Source organism: Sorex fumeus, unplaced genomic scaffold, assembly GCF_029834395.1.
Source record: "Sorex fumeus unplaced genomic scaffold, SorFum_2.1 ptg000044l, whole genome shotgun sequence".
In the NCBI taxonomy this organism is placed as follows: domain Eukaryota; kingdom Metazoa; phylum Chordata; class Mammalia; order Eulipotyphla; family Soricidae; genus Sorex; species Sorex fumeus.
In genome coordinates this window covers 1,805,284-1,829,612 of record NW_026606101.1, presented here as the reverse complement: position 1 = coordinate 1,829,612, position 24,329 = coordinate 1,805,284, and the positions used below count along the sequence as shown (strand labels likewise).

General features: G+C 45.1%; 1 protein-coding gene across 1 annotated transcript; it reads left to right on the top strand.

Moving 5' to 3' along the window:
* The first annotated feature begins 22,250 nt into the window (after positions 1 to 22,250).
* On the top strand, positions 22,251 to 23,790 carry PI3 (peptidase inhibitor 3). Its single transcript, XM_056121959.1, has 3 exons — positions 22,251 to 22,331; positions 23,159 to 23,444; positions 23,642 to 23,790. Exons 1-3 carry the CDS (start codon positions 22,253 to 22,255, stop codon positions 23,643 to 23,645), a joined length of 369 nt encoding a protein of 122 aa, XP_055977934.1. The 5' UTR covers positions 22,251 to 22,252; the 3' UTR covers positions 23,646 to 23,790.
* Positions 23,791 to 24,329: the final 539 nt, after the last annotated feature.

The window sequence follows — 24,329 nt, the reverse complement described above, 5'->3', positions numbered from 1 at the left end:
ACCCCTCCACCAGTGCCCATTCTCCACCACCACTAATCCCAGTATCCCTCCCACCCCCATCCCCCCAATCTCACCCTGCCTCTGTGGCAGGTCATTCCCTTTTGTTCTCTCTCTCCTTTTGTGTGCTGTAGTTTGCAAAAGAGGCATTGAGTGGCAATCATGTTCGGTCTATAGTCTACTTTCAGCATGCATCTCCCATCCTGGGAGGATCTTCCCAACACCCTTTATTTGGTGCTCTCTTCTCTATCTGAGCTTGATGGCAGCATTTTTAGGAGGGAAAGTGAGTGAGACTCTCTACCCCCTCCGACTCCTTTACAAACTGCACATGCTCTGTGAAGAAGCATTTTCCAGGTTAAGATGATTTTGTAGTTACTTTCCTATGTCAAGGTGTGTCCTGCAAAGGCCAGAGAAATAGTACAGCCGGTCAGGCACTCACTTTGCACACAGTTTAACCTGGATTCGATTCCTAGAACCCCCTAAGTTCACCTGTGCCCTGCAGGAGTAGTCCCTGAGAGCAGAGGTAGGAGTAAGCCTTGAGAACTACTGAGTGTAGCCTCCCCAAACAAAACAAAAACAAAAAAACAAACCCACAGAAAAATGAAAATCAAAGATGTTGCTTTTTTTTTGTTTTCATTGCTGACAACTTCATAGCCTCTGGCAAGACAGAAGAATCCTCTGAAACACAGAGAAGCAGGTCCCTGCGGTGAGATCAGTGTCCAATTCTTCACTCAGAAATAAAACTGTGACCAAAATGCCTTCATGCACACAGAGTAGCGTCTCTGTTTTCTCAAGGCTCCTTTGTCAAAGTTTAAATGTGACCAAAGGCACAAACTTCTGTTATGTGCAGCCTGGTGACTTATTAGTTATGCTCTCTGGATCATTTGACAGTAACTAAGAGAGTTTTTGGCTTGTTTGTCTCCATAGCACTGGGATCCCCAGCTTGCAAGAGAATTGTTTGTAAAAGTTCTCATCACAAAAAAAAAATGGTGATGAACGTTGCCTAGACCTAATGCCTGATCATTTTGCAATACATCTACTCATTGTCTTGTATTTCTGGATCGAATGTACCAATTACACCTCAGTTAGACCCTCCCCCACGAACAAAACAGACACAGGGAATACCAGGTCAAGGGCATGGCTCTGGGGAGCAGCTGGTCTGATTGCATTTCAGGAAGGAGGTGAGTGAGCATGTGAGAGTCTTCAGCTTCATCTTAGCAGGTGGAATATCTCGATTCTGTCCATCAGCCCCACTTCTGGTGAAGGCAATGCTCCTGAACCCCTGTCATTTGTTTAGCTGACAAACTTTGGGTCCTTTGCTCATACCAGAATGCTCTGGGCCTGGGTTAGAGCCCCCAATGGACCATCCCTCCACTCAAATTCCAAGCTGAGAAAGTAGTCCTCTAGAGTGGACGGTGTGAAATTCTGTAGCTCTGCCTCTTAATCAAAGACACCTAACAGATATTCTCACATGAGAGAAATTGAATCTTTGCCAGTGAAAAATCATCTCCCGTTTTAATTTGTCTTTTTCTGAATATTGGTGAGGGAGAGAATTTCTCCATGTTTATAATGACCAGTTGTATTTCCTCCCACCCTCCCCTTTCTTTCTAAATTGCATCTTTGTACTTTGTTTCTACTTTTTTTTTCTTTTTGGGTCACATCCCGTGATGCAAAGGGGTTACTCCTGGTTCATGAACTCAGGAATTACTCCTGGCGGTGCTCAGGGAACCATATGGGATGCTGGGAATTGAACCCGGGTTGGCTGCATGCAAGGCAAACACCCACCCCTGTTTTTACTTCTTGGGGGAAACTTTTATCTTTTTCTGATTGAATTTTAAGAGCTGTTATCTATTAAAGATACCACGAACTTGTCATTCATGACAAGTGGTCTGGGAAAGTGGTTAGTGGGTAGAAACTGGAATCATGTGGACTTGTTTTTGAAGTCTAGTGCCTCCAGTTCTTTTTCCTGAAATCTGTCCAGGAACTGTCTTGCTTCTGGAACAGTTGCAACCTTTCGGCATGCTTTATTGCTGGCGGCGTTCTTACCTTCTGTCAATCTTTGTTTTCTGTTCCCTGTGGCGCAAATGCTTCTTCTTTCTCCCAGTTAAACCAAATCGTTTTTAATTTCCAAAAATAAATGTTAAATTTTCTAAATGATTATTGCTAACATTTAATATCATGAGTCACTCCTGCTTGTATGTCCAGAGAATTGTTGTAACTTGCTAAATCTCAGCTGAATGTTTGCAGACCTGGGGGAATAGGAAGTGCCACTTGGGAGGCTAATAAGGTTAGGTGAGTTCATGAGTATTCCTTTTAGTACAGAGGCTGAAGCATAAAACATTTTATTATCATTTTGTTTTGTGTTTGGGACACATCTTGTGCTGCCTAGGGGCTACTCCTGGCTCTGCTCTCAGGGATTACTTCTGGGGCTGCTCAGGGGACTATATAGGATGCCCAGGATTGAACCTGGGTCAGCAGCATGCAAGGCAAGTATCCTACCTGCTGTACTATCTTTCTGACCCTAAAAATATTTTTAGCATGATACTTTCCATGTAGTACCACTTGTATGTAAATTTCATGACTTGATCTTTTCTAACGCTGAAAGTAGACTATAGGCTGAACATGATTGCCTCTCAATGCCTCTTTTGCAAGCCACAACACTCAAAAGGAGAGAGAGAGAACAAAGGGAATGCCCTGCCACAGAGGCAGGGTGGGATGGGGGGGATTGGGGGTGGGAGGGATACTGGGATCCGTGGTGGTGGAAAATGGGCACTGGTGGAGGGATGGGTATTTAATCATTGTATAATTGAAACCCAAGCACAAAAATTTGTAAGTCTACGACTGTACCTCATGGTGTTTCGCTAATAAAAATTAAAAAAATATATTTTTAAAAACATAAGAATCAAGCTTACCATGTATGACTGCTTTTTCTTTGGTATTTGGTTATGGAAGTACCAGCTCTGGCTTGGACTCCAAACTGAGTTGGTGCCAAGATTCTAGTCCAGTTTAGTCCATTCCCTTCTCTGAGTCCTCAGAGAGCCGGAAATGGAGGTAGGGTTATTATTTTTATTATTTATTATAATTTTCTGGAGGGACAAGAAGAGTCATGGGGATCTTTTTCCTTTCCTTTTCATATGAACATATGAACATACATTTGATTAGTTTCTAGTGTAGAAACTAATCAGTTGATGCTTGTATTTATTATAAAATAGTCCTTATCAAAAGTCTAGCAAACAGTCACCTCTTCTATAGTTACAATTTTTCTCTTGTGATAAGAACTTCTAAAATATACTCTCCTGGAAGATTGGAGAGCTAGTACAGTGGGTAGGACACTTGCTTTGCATGTCACCAACCCAGGTTCTATTTCCTGGCACCCAAATATCTTCCCCTGAGTCCAGCCTGGAATGATTCCTGAGCACAGATCCAGAGGTATGCCCCTGGGCACTGCTGAATGTGACCCAACCCCCAAAATGTAAATAACTGCACAATAAAAGAGACAGAGGTAGTACAAGGGTTAAAGTGCATGCCACGCAGACAGTCAACACCAGCGTGATCCTCAGCATTGCGTGCCCTCCTGGTTATTACTAGATGCAGCCTGGATCGAATTTGCAGCCTCACACCTGCACTGCAAGGCAGGAGCTTTGCCATGCCAAAGTGGGCCCCTCCATGGCATTCTTCTTAAGCTAGTATCTCAGGGGGGCAAGAGGATGCGGTGCTGTTTGGGCCCAGTGGATGGGGGATTACCCAGACCCCCACGACAGGGCTCGGGACCCTCTAGTCCTGCACCCATTCATGCTCAGAAGACCAGGTGGTGTTGGGGAATGAAGGGGTGGGATGGGTCTCTCAACCCTGTTTTTCTTTGCCATTTATAAATTAATGAATATGTTGAAAGTAAACTCATATTAAAGGGAAACGAGGGGCTAGAGTGATAGCACAGTGGGAAGGGCATTTGCCTTGCACACGGCCAACCCGGGGTCGGTCAATTCCCAGCATCCCATATGGTCCCCCGAGCACCACCAGGAGTAATTCCTGAGTGAAGAGTGAGGAGTAACCCCTGTGCATCGCTGGGTGTGACCCAAAAAGCAAAAATAAACAAACAAGCACATAAATAAAGGGAAAAGAATATAAAACAAAAGCAAAGAATGAAAAGTTAAATACAAAATTAAATAAAGTTAAATTAAAAAAATCAACCTGATGTTCAGGAATAAATGATATAATGGATTTTTCTCAATCCTGTTTTGGTCTTCCAAGCCCACTTTTTTGTTCTAAGTAGAGGCAGGCCAAGACCCACTTTAATATGGGTCTTTGCTCTTGTGCATTTGCTTAGATATTGTCTTTCAGAGGAAATTTCTGGGTTCATGTAGATTCAGTGTTCATGCAGGGATGGAGGTAAATTCACAAGACTCACGTCATCATGGTCTATATCTTCCAGCTTGACGTTCTTTCAGGTATCATATCTAGGAGTGGACATGCTGGATTACCTATTAACTCTATACTCAATCTTTTTTGAGAGACTGCCAATTTTCCACAGATATTGCACCATTTTATATTTTTGCCAGTCTTCTAATTTCAGTCCATCTTTGCCAGATCTAGTCATTTTCATATGATTGGGTGTGAATTGGTGTCTTGTGATTTTGATTTGCATTTTTCTAGTGACTAACGATGTAGTGTTTCTTTTCATGTACTACTGATCTTTTGTCCATCTTATTCAGAAAAATCTATTCAAGTCCTTTGCATGTTTTAAAATGTGTTTATGTGCCAGAAAAGTGATTCAGTGGTAGAGCATTGCCTGGCATGTGTGAGGTCCTGGGTTCGATCTCAGGCACCACATGGTCCCCTGAGCACTCCTAGGTGTGACCCCTGACCCATTGAACCAGTATCAGTTCCTGTGCATGCTGGGTTTGGCTCTAAAACCAAAATCTAACACCCGTTTATCTCGTTATTGTTGAGTTGTAAGAGTTCTCCCCACATTCTCTATGTAGGTCTTTATCAGAGACAGACTTTACAAATATTTTCTTACACTCAATAGCTTGTCTTCTGATATCTAAATAGTGGGGGTTTTTGTGTGCAAGAATTTAAATTTTGTTAGTTGTACTTTAAGTACCTTTTGACTTCAAGTTGTTAGATACAAAACAATCAGCTGGCTTCTACTTTTATCCACCTTCTCTCTTCATTCTCCCATTTGATGGACATTTTGCTACTTCTGCATTTTCACAACATCTCATATTTGCCTATTATTTGTTTCCTTTTTATCTCTCTCCTTATTATATTTGGTTCTTCAGTGAAAGTGTTTTGTGTTCAACAAGGGGTCATTTTGTGAGTTCCTGTGAATGTTCATTAGTTAAGTAAATCTTGTCCCTTATAAAGTCTAGAGGAAAGAAAGTTCTTGGAAGCAAGAACTTTGGGTTTTTGCAGATTCCAAAATGTATTCTTGATGCTTTTTCACCTTAAGAATAACTAGTTACCCATATGACCCCGCAATACCACTTCTGAAACTATATCCCGAGGCTGCAAAAAAGCACAATAGAAATGACATCTGCATCTGTATGTTCATTGCAGCACTGTTCACAATAGCCAGAATCTGGAAACAACCTAAGTGCACAAGAATAGATGACTGGTTAAAGAAACTTTGGCACATCTACACAATGGAATACTATGCAGCTGTTAGGAAAGATGAAGTCACGAAGTTTGCTTATAAGTGAATGGTCATGGAGAGTATCATGCGTGATATCAAGTGAAATGAATCAGAAAGAGAGGAACAGACTGCACTCATTTGTGGAATACAAAATAACATAATATGAGACTGACACCCAAGTACAGTAGACACAAGGGCTAAGAATATTGCTCCATAGTTGGAAGTTGGAAGCCTGCCTCATGAGCTGAGGGAGAAGGCAGCTGGAATAGAGAAGGGATCACTAAGTAAATGATGGTTGGAGGAATCATTCAGGATGGGAGGTGTGTGCTGAAAGTAGATAAAGGACCAAATGTGATAGCCCTTCAGTATCTATGTTGCCAACCATAATGCCCCAAAGTAGAAAGAGAGTATGGGGGAAATTGTCTGCCATAGAGTCAGGGGGAGGTTTGGGATGGGGGAGGGGATACTGGGGAAACTGGTGGTGGAAAATATGCACTGATGGAGGGGTGAGTGTTCGATCATTGTATGACTGAAACTCAAACATAAGAGCTTCATAAATGTATCTCACAGTGATTCAATAAAAAAAGATGTTCTTATCATACACATACACCAAAACAGAATTCATTTTAATAAACTCATTTTACCTGAATAACTTTGTAAAAAATACTATCTGCAAATAAAGTCATGTTTTGAGTTTCGGAAAAAAAATCAATCAATAAGAACTAGTTACACAAAAATCCCCAACACACACTTTTTTTCTTAAAACGTCTTTAGTGTTTGCTCCACTGTTAGCTGGCATTGAATGTTGCCATCATACAGTCTGATTTGTTTAGATTTTGGCTTTTTTTGTTTGTTCGAGAGTTTGGTTCCTGGATTCTAACATTTTAATCTCTAAAGTCCAGGCATTCCCTTAGTTTCCATCTCATGTTTCTCATGATGTGAAATTTTCATACTCAGACCCTGTCTTCTTTTATTTTAGAATCACTTCCCTCAATTATGATTTTTAAATTCTTCTAGTTTTGTTTTTGCTTTCTTCTTTGTGGGATTTGACTTACGTGGCTGTTGAATCTCTACTGAATTTCAATAGAATATTAAGAGATTTCTCTGAATCATTTTAAAATAATTTATTTTTGTTTGTCTTGGGGCCACGCCCAGCAATGCTCAGGAATTACTCCTGTGGTGCTTAGGGGGACATACGGGGATGCCTGGGATTGAACCCGGGTGGGCTGTGGGGAAGGCACTATCGCTGTAGCCAATTATTTGTTTTTGTTTTGTGGACATTTTTTCTTTCTTACTTTGCTCTCAGGATTTCTTTTTTTTTCCTTTGTTTTTGGGAGGGGTCACACCTGGCGGTGCACAGGGGTTACTCCTGGTTCATGCACTCACGAATTACTCCTGGTGGTCTTCGGGGGACCATATGGGATGCTGGGAATCAAACCCGGATCAGCTGCGTGCAAGACAAACGCCCTACATGCTGTGCTACGGCTCCGGTCCCACTCAGAATTTCTGAAGTGTTTTAGTTCTTTTCTTCACTTTCTCTGTTGAGTTCTTTTAGATTCCATGTATCTCTCTTTTTTTCTTTTCAGGTGATACCCAGCAGTGCTCAGGGCTTACTCCTGGCTTGTACTCAGGGATCATTCCTGGCAATGCTTAGGGAGCTGCATGGGGTATTTATGTGGAAGGCCAAGGCATTACCGCTGTACAATCTCTCTGGCCCTAAATTCCATTATATATTTTCTTGTTACCTTCCTCTTCGTGCTTTGAGTTTTCTTTTTTTTTTTTTTTTCACTTTCTGGCAGTTCTATGTACCTTCCACTTAACTTTGACAACTTTAAACACTTATTCCTCAACTTTGTGCTGATATTTTACTAGTGATTTGAGTTTTTTTTCTTTTTGGGTCACACCCGGCGATGCACAGGGGTTATTCCTGGCTCTGCACTCAGGAATTACTCCTGGAGGTGCTCAGGGGACCATATGGGATGCTGGGAATCAAACCCAGGTCGGCCGCGTGCAAGGTAAACGCCCTACCCGCTGTGCTATCACTCCAGCCCGTGATTTGAGTTTTAAATACGTTTATTTATTAATTGTTGGTTTGGGGCAGGGGGAAGGAGGGAATCACACAGCACTCAGGGATCACTCCTTGCTGTACAGGGGACCATATGGGATGCTGGAGATCAAACTTGCAAGACAAACGCCCAAATGCCCTACCCACTCTATTATCGCCCCAATGCCCGGAGTTTTAAGTATTCTAAAATGCTCTCTTAAGAATTGCTACTCTAGGGGCTGGAGCAGGGGTAATTCCTGAGTGCAGATCCAGGAGTAACCCCTGTGTATCGCTGGGTGTGACCCAAAAAGAAAAAAAAACAACAAAAGAATTGCTACTCTAGTCTGCCTTTTAAAATGGTATTCTTATATTGTTTGATATTATTGCCCCCCCCCCCCCACTCCGCCCACCTCCTTGTTTTAAAATCAGTAGGTTTTTGGAAATCACTGCCGAGAGCAATCTTATAGCTGCATGGGGACAGCTGGAAAGTTAGTTTCTTGATTTCTTGGCTCGAGAGCTCCCTCCCCTGTCACTCTCTTGCCAGCGCCGCTCAGAAGTGCAGCCTTCCTTTCCCTGATGCGTTTTCTTCCAGTTTTGCCGCTCCCAGCAGCTGTGTTTCACGGCTCCTTCACTCAGTCCTGCTCGCCTCAGCTTCCACTCAAGGTGAATATCTGCTAAGGCAGGCAAATGTAAATATGAAAGGAGCAGAAGTAGGAATATCGAAAGGAAAAGTTGAGGCACGTACTAGGCAGTGTTTTTTTTCTTTTTTCCTTTTGGGTCACATCTGGTGATACTTAAGGGTTACTCCTGACTGCACTCAGAAATTACTCCTGACGATGCTCAGGGATGCTAGGGCTCGAACCCCAGTCAGCAGCATGAAGGCAAATGCCCTACCCGCTGTACTGTTGCTCCAGTCCACTGGGCAGTATCTTAATCAATGTGTATTTCTACTGCCCTCAGCACAAGCTGTCAATCGAGTGCCCACCCTTCCCAGACTTTTGCATTCAGGATTTTGATTTTTCTCTTTATTTCTTTGTTTGGGGGGAGGGGCACATCTGGTAGTTTGCAGGGCTTACTCTTGGCTCTGTGCTCAGGGATGGGCTCGCAGAATCAGACAGTTCCTGGGATGGAATCTGAGTCAGCCGCAACCATGCTTTACCTGTTATACAACCTCTCCAACCCATCACATTCAGGATTTCTGAGGTGATTTAATTTCCTAGACTGCAAAGCACTCATACAGTAGCTGGATTCTTGAACTACCGAGACTGAGTTCTTTTGACTACGTCGGGGTCATACATGACACACACTATCGTAACACATTTCACATACTTATGGTTGCAGTATCCTTTCTGACACTTGCATTAAAGGTAAAAATAGAGAGCTGTCCTGGGTCTGGGAATCAGCTCAGAGGGCTTTGTATGTTGTTAGCTCAGGTTTGATCCTTTCACATGGTCCCTTGAACACCACCGAGGGTAACACTGTGATCGCTGATGATCAAACCAGGGAAGTAGTCCCTGAGCACTGCCAGGCATGGCTACCCACAAAACCAAAGAGAGAACACAACACACACACACACACACACACACACACACACGTGCGCGCGCATTTCTATCCAATTCAATGATGCTGTTTTCTTCATATGATTCCTGTGTATTTAATTCTTATTGCTTATTTTAATTTTCTTGATATTTTCACATCACAGTACTTCTAACTTTTAAAAAAAATTTGTATTAGTGAAACACCATGAGGTACAGTTGTAGACTTACAAATTTTTGTGCTTGGGTTTCAGTTATACAATGATCAAGTACCCTCCCTCCACCAGCGCCCATCCTCCACCACCACGGGTCCCAGTATCTCTCCCACCCCCCACCCACCCATCCCACCCTGCCTCTGTGGCAGGGCATTCCCTTTTGTTCTCTCTCTCCTTTTTTTTTTTTTGTGACAAGTAAAAAAAATTTAGGAACAAGACATGTGGGGAAGCTAACCATGCTTTGTTCCCAGTACCAGGAAAAAAACCAGTGTCAGCAGCTTGGGCTATTTTCTTTCATACTTGTCCCTTTTCATGCATAAATATAAGCACATACGAGAGTCTAAGTGTTTCTGCTGAACTATTCTCAACTGGTTTTATTTCTGTCGTTGAGATTTTATGGTCTTTGCTAGAAAGCGGTAGATAGAAATCTAGTGGTTTCTTCTTTTTCAAATACATGTGTATATAATAAAATATAATTGTATCAGGCCGATGGGATTTTTGGTGGATAAAACATGTTTATGCTTTATTTGCGCCCCCCTCCCCGTCTTCTCACTCCTTCTTAACCTTTACCCTCTGTCAGGTAGTAGTGGTATACTAGACAGCCTTATTCCTATAGCAACGTTTGTTTAATATGAACACATAAAAAACATACTATCCCTGATGCAAACATCTGGTTTGGGACTCTTATAATTGCACATTCATCCATAATTGTTTCAATAAGACTTTATCACAATTGCTGCAGTTCGAAGTAAATTTTTATGTCAGTTAAAAATCTTTCTTTTCTTTTCTTTCTTTTTTCTATCTTTGTTACTCCCTTCCTTCTTTCCGTCTTCCTTCCTTCCTTTCTTCTCTCTCTCTCTCTCCATTTCCTTTCCCTCCCTCACTCCTTCTGTTCTTTGTTTCTCCCTCCCTTCCTTCCTTCCTTCCTTCCTTCCTTCCTTCCTTCCTTCCTTCCCTTTGAATTCTCCAGCCCTCTATGAAATTTTTTGACACACACACACACACACACACACACACACACACACACACACACACACTAACCACAGGCTCCTGAATTGAAAACCTGCAGATTAAGAATTCCAGGAAGCAGTGAAATGCAGGTCCAGAGAAGAAAGAACTAGCCAGGTAACAGGAGGAGCGCTATGGAAGGATGCAGCTTGAGCTGTTTAGAACAAACCTTCGCTCCATCTCTGAGCTAAATCCCGACCTTTCTTTCTGCGTTTTCCCACTTAATAATCAACAAGGAACAGAAGTGTGGGATGCCCCAGGGAGAGGGGCAGGGAGGGCAGGATGAGGTCAGACGGTGGAGTGACCCCGCTGAAAGGGAAGCCTCCATTTAGGGCAAAGCAGAAGGAGGTGGTGACCCTGGGCTCAACCAGGCACCAGACAGAAGCTTAACTCTTTGCACAGGACACTGGGGAGTAGAGGCAGAAGGATGCTACAGGTGCAGACCTGGCCAGTCTCGCCAGGCACACAGCTGGGAAGCCAGGGAGGATGGGGAGACACACAGCACCTCCATGCGGAGGGCATCGGACCTGCCTCCGGGTGCTGGCGCAGCTCTGGCAGGAGTAGATCCTGGTGCCGGACTGTGGGGTGCTGAGCGGGTAGCCTGCTGGGAGCAAGGTGGTTTTCCCTGGGGCCTCCTCGTGAGATTCTTCTCTGCACGTAGTTGGTGGTTCTGCAGCACTCGGGGGAGGGGGTGACGCTGGGACACCACAACCTCCTTGTCAGGCTTCTGGTTTGGGATCAGAACCTAGGGGACCCCATTCAGTGACAACCCCGGCAGAACCTGCAGACTAATACCGAGGCTGCAGCCCGACCCACGCCCACCCCTCTGCTCTAGATGTCGCTCACCCTGCTGTGCCGTCCCCTCCTCCTTCCCTGCCCTCCCCTTCCCTCCCCTCTCCTCCCACTCCCTTCCCTTCCCTTCCCTTCCCTTTCCTTTTCTTTTCTTTTCTCTTCTTTTCTTTTCTTTTCTTTTCTTTTTTCTCTTCTCTTCTCTTCTCTTCTCTTCTCTTCTCTTCTCTTCTCTTCTCTTCTCTTCTCTTCTCTTCTCTGTTCTTCTCTTCTCTTTTCTTTTTTGTTTTTTTGTTTTTTGGCCGCACCCAGCAATGCTCAGGGCTTATTCCTGGCTCTGAACTCAGGAATGACTCCAGGCTTTGCTTGGGGGACCATATGGGATGCAGAAGATCAAACTCGGGTTGACCGTGTGCAAGGCAAGCGGCCTGCCTGCCATACTATTGCTCCAGCCCTGACCTCTCCATTGCCGTCTTGACATCTCTCTGGTGTGGGCACTAGGCCCCCGGTCATCTAAATGGGAGTGTCAGAGCATCAAGCAGCAGACACCACAGCAGTCTGGGCTGAAGCCTACAGATCTGACTTAGGGGTACACAGCGAGCCCGGGGAGGCACCCACCCAACTCAACCATAGACATCAAGAAACAGAGAAATTGACCACAAATGATGGAGTAAAACAAAACCTGGCAAGGATGTGGGTTCGGAGTCCTAATGAAAAGAAGCAGAGCAGCAGGTCTGGAGAATGTTTAAAGCAATGGTTAGAACACTGCTGAATGATGGCTGGAGAGAAAGTACATAACTCACCTTGTACACAGCCAACCTGGGTTTGGTCCCCAGTACCACATATGGTCCCTGAGCACTGCCAGGATTCCTTAGCACAGAGCCAGGAATAAGTCCTGAACACCAGTGGGTGTGGCCCCAGAACAAGGCAAAAGAAAAGTTACATTAAAAAATATATATATAGGGGCTGGAGAGATAGCTCAGCAGGTAGGGCGTTTGCCTTGCATGCGGCCTACTCGGGTTCGATTCCCAACATCCCATATGGTCCCCTGAACACCACCAGGAGTAACAAAATACAGAGCCAGGAGTAACTCTTGTGCATCGCCGGGTATGACCCATATCAGCAATGGAAAAACTATGTGTTTTGTAATAAAGAAAATAGTAGGAGACCAGAGAAATGCTTGCCTTACATGTAGTTGATCTCCTACTTAGATTCCTGGTATATGGTCCTCTGAGCACCACCAGAAGTGTCCCTTGAGCACTGCTGGGTGAGACTAAAACTTAGAAGAATAATGGTAATAATAGCCAATCAAGGAGGACAATAGAGGGAGTGAACAGTAAACAAGATGAAAGAGTTGAAAAGCTGATAGAGTCAATGAGTTGGAGAGCACACTAATGTGACACACCCAAATACAACAGTTAACAACAACAAAAAAGAGAATTGTAAACTAGGAAAACAGTTTGAAGCTCTATGGGACTATGTGGAGACGAACAATGTCTCCATTATGGGGCTTGAAGGAGAAGAAAGAGAAAGAAAAAGAAAAACCTATTTAAAGAAATAACAATGAACAATTTCCCTTATTTGGAAGGGGAACAAAATACCTAAATACAAGCGGTTCAAGGACTCTGAAACAAACCATATGAGACACATATCAGGATATAATTAAAATGTTTTTAAAAAGTAAAGAATTAAGGGACCAGAGATAGTACCAAGAGTTTAGGTGCTTGCCTTGACACAACTGACCCCGTCTTCTTCCTGGTCACCACATATGGTCCACTAAACACTGACAGAAATAATCCCTGAGCACAGAGCCAGAGTCAGGAGTAAGACCTGAGCAATTCTGGGTTTGACCCCAAAAGCCCCCCCTCACCAAAAAAATCCCCCATGTCAAAGAAAGAATAAAATACTACACACAGCTAGGGAAAAGTTACTTACATATAAGAGAATTTGCATAAGATTGTCTGAAATTTTCCACAAAACCCATACAAGACCAAAGGGAAAGCCATGAAATAGTCAAAGTTCTGAAGGATATGTACACATACTTCTGAGAAGGAGTTGCTGTTCAAGATACAGAAAGGATAACACAACTTAACATCAACAAAACTCCCAAATAACCCAACCAAAAAAATTTGAATACACACTTCTCCAAAGAGGATGAACAAATGACCAGTCAGCATGTCAAAAACCTTCCTCATCACTGACCACTGAGGAAATGCAAATGAAAAGCGTGGTAAGATACTACATCATCTCCGAAAGAATGACTTGTATTTTAGTGGGAACAGGTCGTGTTGGAGAGGGTGTGGTGGGAATGTGAATTGGTACATTTTGGAAAACATGTTAGAACTACATTGGGAAGCTAAAAGACAGGGCAGAGAGGGTAGGACGCTTGCCTGGCACTTGGCCAACCTGGTTTAATCACTGGTATCCCATATAGTCCCCTGAGCCCTGCCAGGAGTGCTCCCTGAGCCCAAAGTCAGGAGGACACTCTCAGCACAGCTGGGTGTACCCCACCCCCCATAAAAACAAACAATCAAAAAAAAAAACAAAATAAAAAAAGAAAGAAAAGTGAAGCTAAAGATAGCTCTACAGTTCTAGTCTATTTGGGAGTAACTATCTGAAGAATATAAACACATTGACACAGAAAGTTATATCCACCCAAATGTCTCTTTCATTGTTATTTATAATCTATAACACATGGACGCAAATAAAATGCCCGTAAGTGGATGGCTGGATAAAGAAAATCTACTGCATTTGTAGAGTGAGATATTATTCAGTCATAGGCAGATGAAATGTGGCTGCTTGCGACACAGAGAAGAACTGAGGAAACCAGGAAGTGACGGTCAGGAAGGAAAAGGTGAGCATTGAATGATTGTACTACTGTGTGTGTGTGTGTGTGTGTGTGTGTGTGTGTGTGTGTGTGTGTGTGTGTGTGATGTAAGGGCATCAAATTGATGAACAGACAAGACAAAATTAAAAGGCCACCCAGAAGATGTTGAAAAGATGGTGTGTGTAAGAAAGCGTGGGAGGGGCTGGAGCCAGAGCACAGCGGGTAGGGCGTTTGCCTTGCGCGCAGCCAACATGGCCAACAAAGGTTTGATTCTCAGCATCCCATATGGTCCCCCGAGCACCGCCAGGAGCAATTTCTGAGTGCATGAGCCAGGAGTAACCCCTGAGCATCGCAGGGTGTGACCCAAAAAGCAAAAAAGAAAGCATGGGAGCATCTGATACACCCTGATTGCCTGGCAATACTCTCTAATTATCAAAATGGACCCTGATTTCACACATTATATCATTTGATAAGCCCCCCTCAAGAATGCAGAAGCATCTCCCTTTGAAAACTCACCCCCTGCTACCTACTGGGGCCATTGTTTCTCCTCTAGGACCTGCCCAGGCCTGTGTGTTCCCTGAAAATTTTTGATCATTTGCTTCCAACTTTGCTCTGATAACAGGGAGACAGAGATTTAAAAAAAATTTTTGTTTTGTTTTGTGGCTAAACCCGGCTCTGCTCAGGGCTCTGCACTCAGGAATTGCTGGCTCTGCACTTAGGAATTACTCCTGGTGCTTGGGGTACTGTATGGGATGCAGGGGATGGAACCCTGGCCGGTCACAAGCAAAGCAAGTACCCTACCCTCTGAAACATCTCTCCAGCCCCCTGTAACTTTTGTCTTCAGTGGAACAGACACCAGCTGACTGAGAATAGCTACCTCCAGCTGGCGAAGAAGGGAACACTCTCTAGCAGGACCACACAGGGGCACTTCATTACTTTGTAAATTTTATTTCTGAAACTGCAGGAAGCACACAGCAATATACGCAATGGTCTTGCTGATTCATTTTAGTTGATCTAACAGATTTCCAATACGGTGTGATTTTGAAAGTTTACAGAAACCTTGTAGTTCTGTCCACATAGTTCTCACACAAATGTCAAGTAAATGTTATAAAAAAAATGAAAACAACAGTGGGTAGAGTGTTTGCCTGACACACAGCTGACCCAGGTTTGATCCCTGGCATCTCATATGGTCCCCTGAGCACCACCAGGGGTAATTCCTAAGTGCAGAGCCAGGAGTAACCCCTGAGCATCTCCAAATACGACCCAAAATGCCAAAATAAATAAATAAATAAAATCATGAAAATAGAAATAAATAATAAATAAAATTGTAAAAAAAAGGAAAAGATCCTTGAAGCACTTAATGATAAGGAAACATGAACTTAAAACTACGGTGAAATTTCACTTCTCATCTTACAAATTGATAAAAAAATATATAAAAACTAGGCACTAGGAGTGGCGGAATGTCAATGGGTGTTTCATTCTCTATTGTAGGAGCACAAAAAGAGATAAAATCTTCATCTTGGGAAATACAGTATTATTAACACATCAAAAGAAATTTTAAAATGGTAACTATAAGGCTGGAGCAATAGTGCAGTGGATAGGCTGCCTGCTTTGCATGTGGCCGGCCAGGGTTCAATCCTCAGCATCCCATATGGTCCCCCAAACACTAGGAGTAATTCTTTTTTCAGTTTTATTTTTATTTTTATTAGTGAAACACCATGAGGTACAGTTGTAGACTTACAAATTTTTGTGCTTGGGTTTCAGTTATACAATGATCGAGTACCCATCCCTCCACCAGTGCCCATTCTCCACCACCAATGATCCCAGTATCCAGTATCCCTCCCACTCCCCACTCCCCCCATCCCATCCTACCTTTGTGGCAGGGCATTCCCTTTAGTTCTCTCTCTCCTTTTGGGCGCTGTGGTTTGCAAAAGAGGAATTGAGTGGCAATCATGTTCGGTCTCTAGTCTACTTTCAGCATGCATCTCCCATCCTAAGAGGATACTACTAGGAGAAATTCTTAAATTCAGAGTCAGTAATTCCTGGGTGCAGAGCCCTGAACATCACCTGGGTTTTATCCCTGGCACCATATTTGGTTCCCCAAGCCTCCCAGGAGTAATCTCAAAGCACAGAGCCAGGAGTAAGCCCTTAGCAAAGCCAGGTGTGGTGCTCAAACAAAATAAAGCAAACAAAAATGGTAACTAGGTGAGAGGCTTGACATTGAATTAGCTTGACTGTGGTAATTATTTCTCAAAGTGTATATATGTATATACACGTATATACATCTACGTATATATATAAACATCACATGGTATGCCTAAAATATATACACTTTTTGTTTGTCAACCATATCTTAAACTGGGAGAACCTTTGAAACTGTGCCAGCAAACCTAGTTACAATATAGCACACGAAAACCACATGGGGGTGTGGTTTGTAAGAGCAGAAGTCTGGAACAAAGAGTGGAACAATATGGTTTTATGAAAAGCTAAGGCAGTCCACAGATGACTGACTCTGTGGACTTAAATCACACACACACCTGAATTACCAATGACCAGTAACTTCCACCTGCGTAATCACTTCCCACTCACCCCAAAATATTTCTTCTCTCACTTAGTGACTATTGTGCTTACCTTAGTGTTTAAGGTAAAACCCAGAAAAGGGTCAAGGATGTGACTCAGTGGTAGATCACATGCTTGGTTGAGTTGGTTCCTGGGTTCGATCCTATGTGATGAAAAAAAATTTTTTTAAACCTCTTACAAGTGTCTAGACAATCTATTTTTAAATTTTCATTGGTTATGAGTTTTATGGAAAAACATATAATTTTAGGGTTGGAGAGATAGTACAGGGGTTAAAATGTTGTATTTTCATGTGGCCAACTCAGGTTTGATCTCTGGCAGGACATACATTCCCCAGAACACAGCCACGAGTCACCCCTGAACAAACAGCCAGGAGTAACCCCTGAGTATTGCTGGGTGTAGCCCCACAACAAACAAACACATCTAATTCTAAATATTGTATTTTGGGACTTGAAATTTTAATTCAGCACGATTTTAATCGATCACATTTTGTCTATATATTAGACAAATGTTTATATTATGTGAGTTAATTTATTTTCAAGATGTGTATTTCATTATTGATATATACCATAGCACATTTATCCTTAATTTAGTTGTGGGTAGTGTAATTTGTTTCTATTTTTCCTTGCTAGTATTAAAAACAGTACTGCTATAAATATTTTTGCGTATGTTTCCTGATAAACATGTAGGAATATTTATCTTAAGTATGCAATTAGAAGTATAACTGCTGGATGAAACACTGCACAGATTCAATTTTGCTAGCAATACTAATCTATATTCAACAGATTGTATTAACATAGACTATCAGACAACAAAGTCTCCAATGGAGACGTTACTGGGCCCGCTCGAGCAAATCGACGATCAACGGGAGGGCCTTTACCTTTGCCTTTACCTATCAGACTCTCATAAGCACCAGAATTCCTTCCTTCTTTCCTTCCTTCCTTCCTTCCTTCCTTCCTTCCTTCCTTCCTTCCTTCCTCCCTTCCTCCATATATTTCACTGAATCATCATGAATTACAAAGTTACAAAGATATTTGTGTTTGAATAGGAGGTGTAAAATGTTCCAACACCAATCCCTTCACCAGTGTCCACTGCCCTCCACCAATGTCCTTAATTTCCCTCATTCCTCCCAGCCTGTACCTCTGGGGCAGGTATATTTCCCCTCTGAGATTGTCCTACTCTGCCCTTTCCTAATTTATTCCCCCACTCCCACCCTAGGCCCAGTGGCAAGCTTCCTACTGAAGACCAATTCTCCTTCTCTTCATTTCTGTTGCCTTTGGGCATTTGATATTCCTCCTAGGAAGTTTCTTTGTACCCCACATATGAGAGATCATTCTGAGTTTGTTTCTCTCCCACTGAATAATTTTACTCAACATAATACTATCTAGATCCATCCACGCAGCAGCAAATTACACGACTTCATCTTTTTCTTATGACTGAGTATAGTTCCACTGTGTAGATGTACCATAGTTTCTTTATCCAAGCTCTTGGACATTCGGGTTGTTTCCAGATTTTTATTTATTTATTTATCATTTATCATGGGTAGGGAGTGATAGCACAGCGGGTAGGGCGTTAGCCTTACAAGTGGCCAACATGGCCGACCCGAGTTCGATTCCTCCGCCCCTCTCGGAGAGCCCGGCAAGCTACCGAGAGTATTCGATATGCCAGACACAGTAACAACAAAGTCTCCAATGGAGACATTACTGGGCCCACTCGAGCAAATCGACGATCAACGGGAGGGCCTTTACCTTTACCTTATTTTATTAGTGAAACACCATGAGGTACAGTTATAGACTTACAAATTTTTGTGCTTGGGTTTCAGTTATACAATGATCAAGTACCCATCCCTCCACCAGTGCCCATCCTCCACCACCACGGGTCCCAGATATCCCTCCCACCTCCCTTCCCTCCCATCCCACCCTGCCTCTGTGGCAGGGCATTCCCCCTTGTTCTCTCTCTCTTCTTTTGGGTCCTGTGTTTTGCAAGAGAGGCATTGAGTGGCAGTCATGTTTGGTCTATAGTCTACTTTCAGCATGCTTCTCCCACCCTGGGAGGATCCTCACAATACCCTTTATTTGGTGCTCTCTTCTCTATCTGAGCTTCCTTTTCCCCTAGCACGTGTGGCTGGCCTCCAAGTCATGGAGCAAAATTCCTGGTACTATTCTCAGCCACTCCTGGGTGTCAGTCTCCCATTTTGTTGCTTTATGTTCCCCAGATGAATGCAATCTTGATTTTTGCTATTGTGAATAGTGCTGCAATGAACACAGAAGTTCAGGTCAGGCCATTTGGCGTTCCCAGCAGCAGTGAATGTGTCTCCTTTCCCCCTGAATCCTTGTCAATATTGGTTGTTTTTCTTTGTCATGTGTCTTTCTTTCTTGTTCCTGGCTCTGCTCTGAGGTGATCACTTCTGGTGGAACATCAGGGACCATAATTAGTGCTGGGGATTGAACGCAGACTCAGGTCAGCCATATGCGAGCCAAGTGACTTACCCACTCTACTATTTTTCTGGCTCCAGAGTTTCTTTTCTTAAAAAATTAGTAAGAAAAAGACGACCAACACAATTAAAATTTGAAAAGATACTTGAATAGGCTAATTAAGACAACTCAGGAAAGTGGGAAGGAGGGAGGGAGAGGAAAGAATTAGGATAAGCAACAAGACTGTAAATTTCTGTTTGCTTACATGACCTCCTTATCTTTCAGGCACTCTGGCATGTGATATTAATCCCAAAGAGACAAAGTACAGGGATTTGCCAACTGGTTTTAATATCTCATAATTAGTTTGCTTTCTTACTTCTCTCAACCCGCCCTCAATTCAGTCACTTTAAAGTATAGGTTCTGTGCCTGGCAACGCCCAGCTTGCGGTATTAATTTCTATTACTCAAAACTTTTGTTAGCAGTGACAAAATAGCACTCCAGTTCGCTGAAGCAGGAGGTGAATTTATGGCGTGTAACCCGGCTATGGAGCAGGAGTGGGAAGGAATGACTGAGCCAAGGGGAATGAAGGGCGTGGGCCCCAATGCTCCTGCCATCTTCCCTCTGGGTCTTCTGCGCTCCATTTCCTTTCTCTCGTACAACTGAGCTCCTCCCAGCCTGGACTCAGAGCTCCTGGTTTTCATTGTTATCAACAGGACCGGTTGCCCTTAGCATTTGTTCAAATAAAGAATTCAATAGCCTCAACACACACACACACACACAGACACAGGCATACACACACACATGCACACACAGAGACAGGCATACACACATGCACATACACAGGGACACACACGCACACACGAAGACAGGCATACACACATGCACACACACACAGATAGGCATACACACACATGCACACACACAGACAGGCACACACACACATGCACACACAGACAGGCATACTCACATGCACACATACAGACAGGTATACACACACAGGGACACACACGCACACACAGAGACAGGCATACACACATGCACACACAGACACAGGCAGACACACGCGTACACACACAGGGACACACATGCACACACAGACACAGGCATACACACATGCACACACACAGATAGGCATACACACCAATGCACACACACAGACAGGCACACACACACATGCACACACAGACAGGCATACTCGCATGCACACATACAGACAGGTATACACACACATACACACCAAGGCACACACAGATAGGCACACACACACGCACACACAGACAGGCATACATACAGACATGCACACACAAACAGGCACACACACGCACACACAGACACATACACACACACACACACACACACTCCCTTCACCCAGGATGGCCATCACGGTCAGAATTTCTGTGAGCCTCTCCTGACATTTTCACTCTGCTCATTGGTACTTCAAGCTCAATACCTCCTTCCAGAGACTACTAGGATGTGGCAAAGAGCAAACCATTTTGAAAATAGGTTTAAAAAATAGGGGCCACCAATAGGACCACAGCAAATTTGATGGGAAAGTTGCCTAGAATCCCACCAAGCTCAACGAGTGCAAACAATAACACAGAAGGTTCAACTAGCACCAACCAGCTCAGTAAATCTTCAATCAACGACTTAGTAACACCTTTGTGAGACATAACAATGATCAGAATTGACTTATTGATCTCTTTTTGGATAATTCCATTTGCCTTTGTGTTCTAATAAGCAATATGAAGTAAATATACCTGCCAAAAGCCTTGGGTGGTGGGTGGAAAACTGGAGACATTGATGGAGGGAAGTTCACACTGGTAGTGGGTTTGCTGTTGGAACATTGAATAGCTGAAACAACTGTATCATGAACAACTTGGTAAATCACTGTGTTATAATAAAAAATAAAATAAATAGGGGCCACACCCAGCAAGTGATATGGTAAATGGTGTGGGGCCTGCTAGGGGCTTCTTCCAGTAATACTTGACCTGGTCGTGTGAGCTGGCACTGCAGTGCTCAGGAGCCTGTGGTAGTGGGGGCCATCAGGGCCACTCAGTCATTGCTCAGGGGGGGACACCAGGCCTTCTCCCAGTGGCGTTTGGGACTGTGGCAGGAAAGATGTAGTGTAGTGGCAGTGATCAGACTCAGGGCCTTCTGCTCCATTGCTCCGAGCCATATTCACAATCTCAATAATGAAACGTGTTTTGTGTTTTGAACAAACACCAGCTTGATGTGAGGAATCCCAGATATCTGGGCCCTGGCTGTGGGGCTTGGGGCTGGCTCAGGTGTGCCAGGGATTGAACCCAGGACTCCAAGGCATGTGATCCAGCCCTTTGAGTTGCTTCTCAAGCCATCAACTTTTTTTGTTTTAGGGGTGGGGGAGCACATCTATCAGAGCTCATAGGCTTCTCCATGTTCTGGGCTCAAGGGTCACCCCCTGCAGTGCTGGCAAGACCATAGAGTGGTCAGAGTCTACTCTGGGCTTCCTGAATATGAAACATGCTCGGCCCCTGAGCTGTGCTTCCAGCCCTAACCATTAAACTTGGAAGGCAGTATTGCCTTTGAGAGTTTTCTTTTTTTTTCTTTTTGGGTCACACCCGGCGATGCACAGGGGTTACTCCTGGCTCTGCACTCAGGAATTACCCTGGCGGTGCTCAGGGGACCATATGGGATGCTGGGAATTGAATCTGGGTTGACCGTGTGCAAGGCAGACGCCTTCCCTGCTGTGCTATTGCTCCAGCCCCAGCCTTTGAGAGATTTTGTTGGGGTCCAGGGAAAAGCTGGGGTGATGAGAGGCTTGAGCAGGTCTAGGTGGGACTTGTCAGAACAGGAAGTATGTGGGAACACAGAGGTGTGGAAACCAGAATCCTGGACCTACTGGGTGGCTCGCTAACTTGCTGAGTGACCTTATCTCCTTGCAGATGTGCAGGATCAGGTCGGGATTGGGGGCCAGTCAGCCCTGCATCTCTGTGAGAAAGTGAGGCGGCTCCTGGCCAATCAGAGGTGACGTAACATTGCTGGCACTTGTCCCTGCCAAGGGAACTGAGGAAAGTCCCAAGTTGCGTCCAGCCCAGGGGCGGGTATTCCAGGTAGAATGACGGAAGCGTGTGAAATGCCTGTGCTTTGCAGAGCCCCACCCCAGGAGCCCAGCCCAGCCCGGCTGTATAAGGCCAGGCCAGCTGCAGCTCTTCCCACACTCCCATCTGACACCATGAGGACCAGCAGCCTCTGCGTCTTGGCGGTGCTCCTCATCCTGGGGACACTGGCTGTCCAGGCCACTGTCACAGGAGGTGAGTAGGCAGGGGTCTGAGTGCGGCTGGAGATGGGCTGCACTGTGCAGGCAACATGGGCCCTGACAGATCTGGAGCCTGCACTTCCAGTGTGAAAGAAGGGACCAGGGCTCTGGCCGTGGGGTCCGTTTCCTGCCTATTTCCCCCATAAAGTTCCCGAGAGGGGGGTGAGGAACCAATGGGACCCAAGAACCTGAAATCCCACTGCCTGAAGATGCCTGAGGAGGAGACCCCGGGGTCAGAGAGCCAGGGGGCAGTGGGCGGGCAGCATGTGGGCGAGCTGGGGGCTCCTGTCTCCACCCTCAGCTCAGGGCCCTTTTCTGCCCAACCAAGTCCCTTGTCCCCTCTGGGGTCCCTCCTGCCTGCCCCTCCTTCCTGAGACCACTGCCCCTGGGAACTGAGGAAGGGGGAGGTGGTGATCCAAGGAAGTCGTTTCTCCAGATGCAGGGGTACAGCTTCCTAAGATCCCAGAACCCAGCTAGTTCAACTCGCACCCCCACCCCGGCCACAGTTAGGGGATGCTAAAGTAAGTCGCAGCCAGACATACAGGGAAGAAGAGGCATTGGAAACAAGGGTGTTGGGTCTAAATGAGGGCGCATGTTCCCCATGAAGAGTTTTATTATTTATTTATTTATTTATTTATTTTGCTTTTTGGGTCACACCCAGCGTTTTGCAGGGGTTCCTCCTGGCTCTGCACTCAGGAGTTACTCCTGGCGGTGCTCAGGGGACCCTATGGGATGCTGGAAATCGAACCCGGGTTGGCCGCATGCAAGGCAAACGCCCTACCCGCTGTGCTATCGCTCCAGCCCCAGTTTTATTTCTTAAAGGTCGTGTTCCAGCGAGAGGCCGTGGTCCATTCCAAGGACATTATTCAGCCCAAGATCAAGATCCCATCAAAGGTCAAGATCCCATCAAAGGTCAAGATCCCATCAAAGGTCAAGATCCAGTCAAAGGGCAGAACCCATCTGTCTCCACTAAGCCCGGCTCTTGCCCCGAGGTGATGATCCGCTGCGCCATGTTCAACCCACCCAACCAGTGCGAGAGTGATGCTGAGTGCTCAGGAGCCATGAAGTGCTGCGAGGGAGCGTGCGGGAAAGTCTGTATGGATCCAAGGTGAGGCCGGAGCTGGGGAGGGCAGGAAGTGATCCCGGGGCTCAGAGACGCTGGGTGGGGAACAATCCCAGGCGGCAGAAGACAGCAGACGGAGGGGGGAGGAGCAGAGAGGGGGCCCCGAGGACTAATGGGAGCTTGGTCCCCCTCCCCTGCTCTCACCTGCCATCTCATGTCTCTGGTTATCTGTTCTCCTGCAGGTAGACCTGTGTTCGTCACACCTCCTCAGATTCCCAGATGAGCCCCTGGTCCCTGGGTACCAGCCTCCCCATCTCTTTCCGGATGTCCCCCTCTCCCTCCCTTTGGCCGGCCTCTCTCAACAGCTTCCAATAAAAACCCGGGTCTGCTCCATGTGCTTCTGTGTCTCCTTGAGTCTGCTTCCTGGAGTACTTCCAAGGGATGGGAGTGAGGCTGGACTGAGTCTCTGCAGAGAAGGGCAGGGATGCGGGGGTCTCTGAGAGCTCACTTTGGTCCCCTGAGGAACACAAGGGCTGGGCCCGGGCTCCCAGGTTGGGGCTTCACATCAGACTCCAGGAATCAACCCCGATGGCAGAATCCACTTCACCAGGACAGGGAAAGCCAAAGTAGGCCTGGGAAAGGTCGGAGCGGGGAGGCTTGTGTCTGAAATAGCAGCCAGTGACCTTCCCCCCCATCGACCACCAGACCTGGCCTGGATCTGTCAGCCCTGACACGGGAATCCACGGTTCCTTGTGACTCAGCCTCTTACTCAGCCCCCTCCATGCAAGTCACCCAGCTCCCACCATCATCATCACCTCCAAGAAGACACTGAGAGATGGCTGAGTACTGCCAGTTTACCCCAAGGAAGAGGAAGTCCCATTCCAGCAGGAAATGTTCCCAGCTGGTGGGTTCTTAATTTTGAGCAAAAAG